The sequence below is a fragment of the Danio rerio genome, chromosome 15, assembly GCF_052040795.2.
Source record: "Danio rerio strain M-AB ecotype USA chromosome 15, GRCz13ab, whole genome shotgun sequence".
NCBI lineage: Eukaryota > Metazoa > Chordata > Actinopteri > Cypriniformes > Danionidae > Danio > Danio rerio.
The window spans coordinates 22,016,700-22,027,013 of record NC_141035.1 but is presented as its reverse complement, the minus strand read 5'-3'; the positions used below and the strand labels follow the sequence as shown (position 1 = coordinate 22,027,013).

The 10,314-nt window shown below is 33.7% G+C and overlaps 2 protein-coding genes across 6 annotated transcripts; one reads left to right on the top strand and one right to left on the bottom strand.

Moving 5' to 3' along the window:
- The first annotated feature begins 109 nt into the window (after positions 1 to 109).
- thyn1 (thymocyte nuclear protein 1) lies at positions 110 to 3,794 on the top strand. Of its 2 annotated transcripts, none has more exon segments than NM_200657.3 (7): positions 110 to 369; positions 1,816 to 2,006; positions 2,194 to 2,262; positions 2,355 to 2,447; positions 2,517 to 2,612; positions 2,691 to 2,841; positions 3,187 to 3,794. In NM_200657.3, coding segments are annotated over 7 exon segments (693 nt in total). In that variant the 5' UTR covers positions 110 to 323; the 3' UTR covers positions 3,234 to 3,794.
- vps26b (VPS26, retromer complex component B) lies at positions 3,480 to 9,933 on the bottom strand. Of its 4 annotated transcripts, none has more exons than XM_087282668.1 (7): positions 9,756 to 9,933; positions 9,410 to 9,648; positions 9,183 to 9,339; positions 6,876 to 7,040; positions 6,187 to 6,362; positions 4,566 to 4,708; positions 3,480 to 4,473 (listed from the first exon to the last, which is right to left on the bottom strand). In XM_087282668.1, the coding sequence occupies exons 1-7, from the start codon at positions 9,770 to 9,772 to the stop codon at positions 4,342 to 4,344; spliced, it is 1,029 nt and encodes a 342-aa protein (XP_087138794.1). In that variant the 5' UTR covers positions 9,773 to 9,933; the 3' UTR covers positions 3,480 to 4,341.
- Between the last annotated feature and the right edge of the window lie 381 nt (positions 9,934 to 10,314).

The window sequence follows — 10,314 nt, the reverse complement described above, 5'->3', positions numbered from 1 at the left end:
TAAGAAATAAGTACTTGTATCAAGTTATTTTTTAAAAGCATGAAAATAGATAAGCTACTGTTGTTTCAGAAGCTAAAGGTTAAATCGGCTTGCCATAACAGGTGACCACGTGGGTCATCGAAAAAGTTTTTTAGTACATGAAGATATTACAAGTTGCAATCCATTTCAACAGAGGTCTTTTAATGTTCACATTGTGTATACCCCACATTCCGTGGATGAGCTTAAAATAAAAGCGGACTAAATCCAGTTCTGATTCTCCAGACCGCATGTCATCTTCCAGGGCGCTGTTTGATCACGAGTGCCGCACGGTCTGCTAGTGAAAAATGCCACCCAGGAAAACACGAAGCAGCGCCAAATCTAATAAACACTGTAAGTAATCGGCATAATGTAAAGGCTGCATCGTTTTATATGTCTACTGAAGAAAAGTTTCGTTAACCCTTAAAGACCGAGACAGCCGCCCGCGGCTAAAAATAAGTATTGCTCTTAAATGTTTAATAACTTTTGATCCGCTGATCCGATTCATACAATTCAAAGATTGGCATAAAGAAGAGAATCTTAGCTTTCCAGTGCTGTATCACATAACATTCGCGGACTTTCAGAGGCTCCGGAATCAGTGCGGTTACGTCATCAAAATTTGACAACGCTGATTTGACAAAGAAACGCTCGTCACTAAGTCTCCGGACAAACCAGACATCATACATTGATGCATTGTCCCTCCTCCATGCCCAGATTGGTTCAAACTCGCTATATCACAACCAATAAGCATAGGTTTCGCTTTTGTTTGTGGATCAACAAGCTTTTTGAACAACACGGAATGAGAGATAGGCATACATTTATGCGCGGCTAAATAAAACGCAAAAAAAACATGTTTTGCATGAAATAATTTTCATACTAAGTACTTTTGCATGCACAGCAGCACAGAAACATGACAAAACAGTGACACAGCAAAGACGAACTGCTGCTCTTGCTGTTTTCAAAAGACGCAAATGAAGATGCAGCTGTTTGCATTGCAGACAACCATATCCAAATCCATATTCACAGACAACCATATCCATGCTGGCACATAAAACCTAAGGATGTTCCACATTGAATCTAGTTTAGTTATGTAACTATTTATAGTACAGTAAATATTTATATCTATTTTTTTACTGAGGATTTGCACCATGTTTATTTGGACTTTGACACATTATTTATTATTTTCTTATTTTTTTATTTGTTCATTGTAAGTGGTGTTGTTTATAGTAACTGAAAATATATTATTTGGAAAAAGTCAAATTTGCTTCACTGTTCTATTATTTTGTAACATTTTTTTTTCTGTTTAGTTCATTCCCAGAACTTTTGGGCAAATACATTGTCAGTAAATAAATGCATTTTTTTCCCCATCGAAAAACGCCTTGGAATAACATTGAAATAAATTGCTATAACTTGCTCAGGGAATTGTGGATGTAGACAAAATTTATTTTGGAAGTATAAAACATCATAGCATGTATTTCTAAAGAAAGAAAAACAAACTTCATAAGGTTTTGTTTGAAATAACTGGAAAATGCCACTTTTTTTAAAAATCGTTTCTGGAAAATTCTGGAATATTTTCTGTCTTTTCATATGTTTTTGGACCAAAAAATATTTTAGACTGGACCTTTAAATGGTACAGATTGAAACTTCAGGTTCTCCTGTTTAAAATGATATATGACACTTGAGGCTGACTGCTAAAATAAAAATAAAACTGCTTTTTAAAAAAATAATAATATAGGCCCATTAGGTGCCCACAAAATACCTCTAGGTCTTTAAGGGTTAAATAATGGTTTGTTATTTTAGCTGATGCAGACGCCCATCTCAATGAGGGGTCTGATGATGTTGCACAACGCAAAACTGGCAAAAGAAAAAGGTCAGCAGCTGTAAAAGGTGATGTGGAGAATAAGAATGATGACGCCTGCAAACCATCTTACAGCCGCTGGCTGATGAAGTCTGAACCTGAGAGCCGGATTGAAAATGGAGTGGATGTGAAGGTATTTTAAAGTATTTAACTGTTTAATTTTATCTGCATGAAGAGTCTAGCAATACTATATTATAGAGAACTACATAATAAATATATTGAATAGAAAACACAAGAAAAAACATCCTTTAGTACACACTAAAAAATCAGTCTTGAAATAAAGTGTATAACAAAACATGATCTCATGTCTCCAAATGCAGTTTGGAATTGAAGACCTCAAAGCTCTTCCCAATCAGACGGGATGCTGGGATGGAGTGAGGAATTATCAGGTGAACTTTGACTGATACTATATTTATCAAAATATTTTTTCACATTTTCACGTAATTAAAGCTTTTATTAAGTTGAAAAATCTTCCCCTCAGGCCCGAAATTTCATGAGAGAAATGAAAGTAGGCCAGCAGGCCTTCTTTTACCACAGTAACTGCAAAGAGCCAGGCATCGCTGGCCTCATGAAGGTGAGGAGTCAATATACTGAGCGCTTAAGAAGCAGATAATGAGAATCAGTTTATGAATCATTTTTACAGATTGTTAAAGAGGCTTATGTGGACCATACACAGTTTGACAAGAAAGATGTACATTATGACCCCTCTAGCAAAGCAGATAACCCTAAATGGCATATGGTATGAGTTTACACATATTAATAGAGGTATTATTTGCATTTTGGGAATCAGAAGTGACCAGAGATGAACTGTGTACAGGTGGATGTTCAGTTTGAACGGATGGTCAAGCGCTTTATTCCTCTCGCTGAGCTGAAGAAATATCACCTGGAACACAGAGTGAAGGGCGGCCCACTCAAAGACATGTCCCTTTTCACCAGAGCCAGACTGTCTGTTCAGCCCCTTACTGCAGGTTATTCACATTAATACACATTTGAGGATTATGTATGTCTGTGTGTGTCTGTGTGTGTGTGTGTGTGTGTATAATTGTAAAAATAAACCAAGAAATATAATCTTATTTTTATTTATTTTTGTATGAAATATGTATACATTTGTTTAAATTGATCATTTATTATCAGAATATTTATTAAAGACATATGAATTATTAAATGCAGTTATTTTGCTTAAAGAAAATTCATAATTGTTTTAAAATAAACATGATTTTTAATTATTTTAATTTAAGCAAACACAAACTGCATGTAGTACTATATGTAAGTATATACACACACATAATCTGCGATTTTTGTTTCATTTTCAGAGGAGTTCGAGTTTGTCCTGAGTTTGGAGAATGAAGATCCAATATGAAGATGGTCATGAAAGTCTGTTTCATCCCATTCTCTAATGATTATTTCCCATTTTCTGTTTTCTAGTCGGTTATTTTGTAACCAATATACGTGCTGCTCCTCAAGTAGCCAATGAGTATTGTACATTTGAAATATTACTGCTAATAAAATGTTAGAAAAACACTCAATAATACCAGAATTTTTCACAATCTTGAAAAGTACGTTATATTATCGTATAGCTTTTTGTAAAAAAAGAAATAATCTTGGATGCAGAGGTTAGTAAATTTTATTACAATAGGGCTGATTAAATAGAAGCCTTTTGCAGAAGTTTTCACGGTTGCATGGCAGTTAATAGTCATTCCTCATCACCTGAACAGCTAATAAAGAAATATTTAGTATAATACAATGATACACACATGTAAGAATGGAAAATTTACCTTAAAAATGAGTAGCAATCAATCATAATTTTTTTTTCTACGACAGCATGTGTAAATTTGAGAATACTGGAACTGCTGTCGATATTGACGATTCTGTTGATTGTTTCTAACAGGAAATAAACACTTAAGACACCAAATCAAAAAAAGATTCAATAAAAATAGTCATGAAAAAGACACTGATTTGCACAAGTTAGTAGTCGACAAGAATTTCCCTTATAACACATTTCTACGCAGGCCTTCATTTATAATGCCCTAAATGACAGAATAATACTGTGCAGAGCTCTATAAAGCGCAAAATTCATAAGACAAAAAGATCACAGTAAATCTCATTTAGGGCTCATTAGACAGGACAAAAGTATAGAAGCGTGATTCTGACTCCTCAGTGCACTAGACTTAAGAGGAATGTTTTGAGACGTTCAACTCAATCAAATATATAACAGTGGCGTAGACATGTGAAGATCGTTTCAAAAATCGTTGGTCACTCGTGTAACGAAAACATGCGGTATTTGAAGGAGAAATAAAAAAATAGTTTGTAATCTATACACGTTGAATTAGCTAGTCTAGCCTTTTACAGGCGGAATTCTTATGTTTTGATCTCACGAAGCGACGATTCTCATTTTTGATCCCTTCAAGACGTATAAAACATTTTAATGTAACAAGGTTCGTTTCAGCGGCTGAGGGAACGGAGAACGTCTAGTCGGTCTCCTCTTTGGCTTGCGCTGACGTAGGTTCAGGGTTTGATCCCTCATACCTCTGAGCCGCTATGGTGGCCTGTTGGGACATGCTTCTCCTCACGATGTCTCCTTTCCTCCAGAGTGTGATCTCCTGTTGGGAATGAACAGGAATGTGATCAGATCATGAGTACTAATGTAGTACTCGTACTACATTACTGAGAGATGTTGTATGCAGTAGTGGACCTGCTGTTTGAAGTATCGTCGCTCTTCCTCATCTATAAGCACGAGGTTCAGGTAGTAACGCACAGAGAACTTCTTGTTGATGTCCCTCATGGTTGGCGTCATTTCATATCCGGCCAGAAATAAGCGGATGGGGATGGACTCCCCTTGAAAGTACACAGGAGCAAAAGCCGTGAGCTTGAATAGTACAATAATATCTGCTTGATACTTAATTTTCATTCTGAATACTTTTAAAATTATAGTATTTGTTGGGGATTGAGAAGAACTACAATTTAGGGTAATGATAGAGATGCGCTGAAATGAAAATTGTGGCTTATACAAATAATTTATTTCAGTTCAAGTTTATTTGCATAGTACTTTTTACAATAATTAATGTTTCAAAGCAACTACAATTACATTGCAATCATATAGAAGTTATTATATACAGACATAGTAAACCTGCAAAGTCCTCAATTGAGTTTATTTAAAAATAACCAATAGCCCTTTCTGTTTGGAAGTAAATAACTGATATATGGGCCTATAAATACAAATCTTGGGGACCTCTTTTGTTCATGATGAAAATATGGCATAAAAAGTCACCGACTTTCTAAATATTGTATATGCATCCTGTTGTCATATGCATAGCCCTCTCTCTCACAAAACACACACGTACTGTATGCGTACATGCTTTGCATCATTTCCACTAACATGTTCAAATAGCTGACAAACAACACGGGACATTTTCAAATATGATGCAGCTGCTTTAGGGCTAAAGTCTAGTTTTTTTTGTGTTACCTTTACTTAAATTACAGAATTCAATGGTTCTTGAGGTCAAATAAATAATTAATAGTTAAGATGTGTACACTTGTGTAAACTTTCACAGCAAAACAAAGAAATCCCACAAACTTTCCTGCAAATTTTGCAAAAACTCTTCACATATTTTAGTTTTAAGTTGCATAAAATCTGATTTATATACAGTTCAGAGCAAAATAATTTTAAAATTAAATTAATTAATCCTCTTAATTATTTATTATTTTTCAAATATTTCTAAAGTGATATTAAAACAGAGCAAGAATGTTTCACAGTATTTCCTATTATATTATTCCATATGGAGAAAGTAGTATTTTTTTTATTTTGTCTATAATAAAAGCAGTTTTTAAAAAATGTTCAAACCATTTTAAGGTCAAAATTATTGGTCCTTCTTAAGCAGTCTTTTTTCGATTGTCTATTGAACAAACCACTGTTATACAATGACTTGCCTAATTACCATAACTTGCTTAATTAACCTAGTTGAGCCTCTAAATTGCACTTTATTGGTATTTTCAAAAATATCTAGTAGAATATAATGTACTGTCATCCTGGCAAAGATAAAAGAAATCAGTTTTTAGAAATTAGTTTAAAAATTAAATGTTTTATTTTTCTGTTAAACAGAAATTGGGAAAAAAAAAAAAAAAAAAATATATATATATATATATATATATATATATATATATATATATATATATATATATATATATATATATATATATATATATATATATATATATATAAGGATAATAATTATATATTTAATAAATAAATCATTTTATATGTATTTTTTATACTAACCACAAAAAAATAAACATGATGAAAAGTTTAGTTTTACCTCTCACAGGTGCCCCATCCATGATCTCATATTTGGCGATAGTGTCATTTTCGTGGTAGACACTGGGCCCTGTTCCAGTTGTTTCCCTTTTTATGATATCGATTTCCATATGCTTAATCTTTATCCTCACAAGAAGGAAATAAATCTTTCCTACGATAACATCCCTCAAGTGGTACCTAAAGAGCACAAAATTGTAAGAGGTCAGATTCTGTAGGTTTCCTTAATTTTCTGTAAATTAACACATCCACATAGGCAAGTTCAATTATTTAACAAAGATTAAATTAATATAATTTATCAATAATTTAATACAAAACTGCCCATAGTAGGACCCTAAATTTGCTTTGTGACATCTCATTATAATTAGAAGATTTTTAATATATTGGAATATATACATTTAATTGTTAAAGTGCCTTGGCAGTCTCACAATAGACTGGACCATATGACCAATGAGAGAACAGTAAATTCTCAGAAAGGTTCAGTTTACAGATCCTTGAATAATTTCAGAAAGTGTGTGAGAAAGAAAGTTGATGCTGCATTGTATATTATTAAAAATTATTTATCTTTCAAAATGATAGTAGGAACCTATAAAACGACATAATCAATGCATTTTTAAGAGTTGAACTGTACAAAACTTAGCGAATGACCAAGGTGTTTTACACATATAAACAGGTTTCAGCATGGATACTTACTTGGATTTGTTGTATTCAAACTCAATATGAAGACAATCTTCAATTCCCACTTCCATCTTGATGGAGGAGTTGATCTCAGGATATGTGCACAGCGTCTGCACTACAATATCCATCTCTTTACTGATATCATTGAGTCTTCTGCTGATTGTTGCCCGGAGAAAGTATCTAAACAAATCATACTCAAGATATTAAAGTATATTCTGTTTCTCTAAATCAGTGGTCACCAAACTTGTTCCTGGAGGGCCGGTGTCCTGCTGATTTTAGCTCCAACCCTAATCAAACACACCTGAACAAGCTAATCAAGGTCTTACTAGGTATGCTTAAAACATCCAGGCAGGTGTGTTGAGGCAAGATGGAGCTAAACCCTGCAGGGACACCGGCCCTCCAGGACCAGGATTGGTGACCCCTGCTCTAAATGGTTCACTATGCATCATGTGTATGCTTAATATTGACTCCATGCTGCCTTTATGCTCATATTAGTGTGTATGGGTAAAACTATGATCGTTTTCGGATAAATATCAGTTTCAAGAAACAACTCTAAAGGGCTTTTGATCATGGAAGATTCTTTCTTAAAAAATGTAATATATTTATGTAATGAGGAACTTTTATTTTACAATTGACATTTTTTATATCTAATATCTACGTCTTTTTTCTTAGAGAGGCAGGTTTTTATTTTAAAATAACTGCTGAATTGAAAATTCAAAATGAATAGCAATAAATTAAAAGGCAATTCCATAAAAAAGCCAAAACTTTAAAAATGTAAACTCAGAATTTTGAGGAAAACAAGTCAGAGTTGCACGATGTAATCTCAAAAGGTGTAAATTATGAAAAATAAGCCAACATTCTAAGGCAATCAGAAATGTTAGCCAAAATTTGGTCACATTTAGTCAGAAATGTGAGACAGACACTCAGATTTCTAAGATAAATGTCCGAATAGCAAAAAAAGTTTCAATTGTGAGAAATTACTGTAATTTTTAAATAAAAAAATCTATAATTTTAAGATGCAAATTCAGAATACACAAAAAGCATCTGAATAGTCAAATGTATGATTTCTGAGGAAAAAAGCTCATGGCTGCAAGATGTAAGACTTTTTCTTGTGATTTCGAATTCATGATACACTTTATATCTTATAATAATTAATTGTCTCCAAATTGTTAAAAATTAAACTCGTAGCTTAGTCTCAATGGCTACAATCACAAAACGTAAACATACAAAAATCTGAATTCTGACAAAGTCAAAACTTGTGAAACAAAAAGTCAATTTTGAAATCATGTGACAGAAACAGGCTTCTACGTCTGACAGATTAGTAACTTTATTATAGACTAGAAACAACAGATTGAGGTAAAGTTGGCTCTATTTTTGCACATAGGTAAATAATATTAGCAGCCAATGTCTATCAAAGTACAACAGTCAATTCAGTCAACTAAATCGTGCTAATGCGGCTTTGACGTTATATTTAAATGTGATTTCAGACTGAATATTCAAAGTACTACAGTAAAGAATATAAGGAGCATGTTACAATTTGTCACTGAACGAATGTGCGAATATAAACCAACTTTACTTCATCAGAAATGTGAGACAGAAACTCAGATTTCTGAGAAAAACATCAGATTTGCAGGTTTTAAACTCAAATACTTTGGAAAAAAATGTAAAAATTTACTTTTTAGAGAAAATTTTTTTGAATTGGATGTAAACTCAAAATACATTAAAAAACATCTAAAGAGTAATATTAAAGTCAGATATCTCAGAAAAAAAGCTCAGAACTGAGAGATTTTTGTGATATCAAGTTGATTGACACAACTCTAACTTTATATCTCACAGTTACGAATTTTCTCCAAATTGTTGAAAATAAACTTGCAACTGCAAACTACAAAAATCTGAATTCTGACAGAAATAAAGTCAGAACTTGTGAAATATAACGTCGCAATTACCTTTGAATTTTGAAATCATGTGACAGAAACAGGCTCATACGTCTAACAGATTAGTAACTTAATTATAGATTAGAAACAACAGATTGAAGTAAAGTTGGTTCTAATTCAGACTTTCTCCTCAATAATATAATTTCGGAATTAGGTATTTGCTAATTTCAAGGTATTTGCTAATTTCAAAAAGGGGAGTCAATGATTATCAAAGTAAACCATTGTTCAGTCAATTAAATAATTGCAAATGCTGTTTTGAAGTCATAGTTTAATGCGATATCAGACCCAATATTCAAATTGTCTTGGTAAACAATATAGGAAGGGTTAAAATAAACGAATGTGGAAGTATAAAACCAACTTTACTTTAATAAATAACAGACAGGTTTACCTCAGCTTGACATTCTGTCCAGTGTAAGATTCATATGGCTTTTCCACATGGGTGAACTCAAAATCAAAGGTCTGCGACTGTGAAAGTTCACCAGGTCGGGCAAGATCCTTCACTAACGACACAAACTCATGATGGTTCCCTCTGTCATAGTAGAGCTCTGTGAAGCACACCACCACACGTTTACACAAACACAACCCCAACCGTGCATTCACCAACAAAACACTCACCTATCTGCCCGACGAACTCGATTTTTATGCCATAATGTTCGAGTCTCTTTCCAGGAGTCTTGAGAGTCACGTTCACTTTGCCACTTACAGTTTCGCCATCATAGAAAAGGAAATATTTGTCCTTTTTGCCATCTTCAGTCTTGTGCTCAACTTTCTTCCTGGTTTCGGCGTCATTCAGCACGATATCGATCTCAGCGGTCTGTCCGAAGCCGAAGAAGCTCATATTCCTGTCAATAATACTGTATCATAAAGCATAGGCCAGTTGAGTGACAGCTGCTGTGCTCAGCTACAGGTGGCTGTGCAATTCACGAGCGCCCTGATGCCTTATTTTTTAATAACAACTGACCTTAAAAACAAGTGCATACGCTGTTCGAAAGAACACTGTCCGCGGCTGAATTGAAATATTAATATGTTATGGTCGAAATCTGACGCATATTTCTGTTATTTTTGTAAGTAGCTCGATTTGCAGCAGGACAGCTAACAGGAACGATATTTGCCAGTAAAACAACTTCCGCACTTCCTAGGTCTTCCTGCAGGTGTACTTTCAAAATAAAAGTCAGGATTTTGTTTCATAATAAAAGCTTGTGGAATGCAAATGTTTAATACTGTTGAAGAGCCCTAATGTTAGAACAAAAGAGATATCTAAATTGCTAGATGAGAGGGGAAAGTTAAAAAAAAAAAAAGAATTTTGCTAATTAAAATAATTATGAGGGAAAAAAACATGTTTTTTTGTTGTGACTATGGGCGCACATATGAGCGCAAATGCATTTGCAATTTTGAAGTTTTGGCGCAAAACTTCAAAATGACTTATGCGCCGAGCTGAAACTAGCGCCTCTTTGCGCCGGGTGTATGATAGGGTCTAAAGTCATTTTTCAACTTGCAATTCTATGTTTTCTCTTAAATCA

Excerpts from the sequence above, each read along its gene's own strand:
- vps26b (XM_087282668.1), bottom strand. Across the intron at positions 7,041-9,182 it reads GGACAGAATGTCAAGCTGAG|ATACTTTCTCCGGGCAACAA; the intron begins GTAAACCTGTCT and ends TGATTTGTTTAG. Across the intron at positions 6,363-6,875 it reads TTTGAATACAACAAATCCAA|GTACCACTTGAGGGATGTTA; the intron begins GTAAGTATCCAT and ends TGTGCTCTTTAG.
- thyn1 (XM_087282568.1), top strand. The coding sequence starts at position 1,959 with ATGAAGTCTGAACCTGAGAGCCGGATTGAAAATGGAGTGGATGTGAAG. Across the intron at positions 2,613-2,690 it reads ATAACCCTAAATGGCATATG|GTGGATGTTCAGTTTGAACG; the intron begins GTATGAGTTTAC and ends AACTGTGTACAG. Across the intron at positions 2,842-3,186 it reads TGTTCAGCCCCTTACTGCAG|AGGAGTTCGAGTTTGTCCTG; the intron begins GTTATTCACATT and ends TTTCATTTTCAG.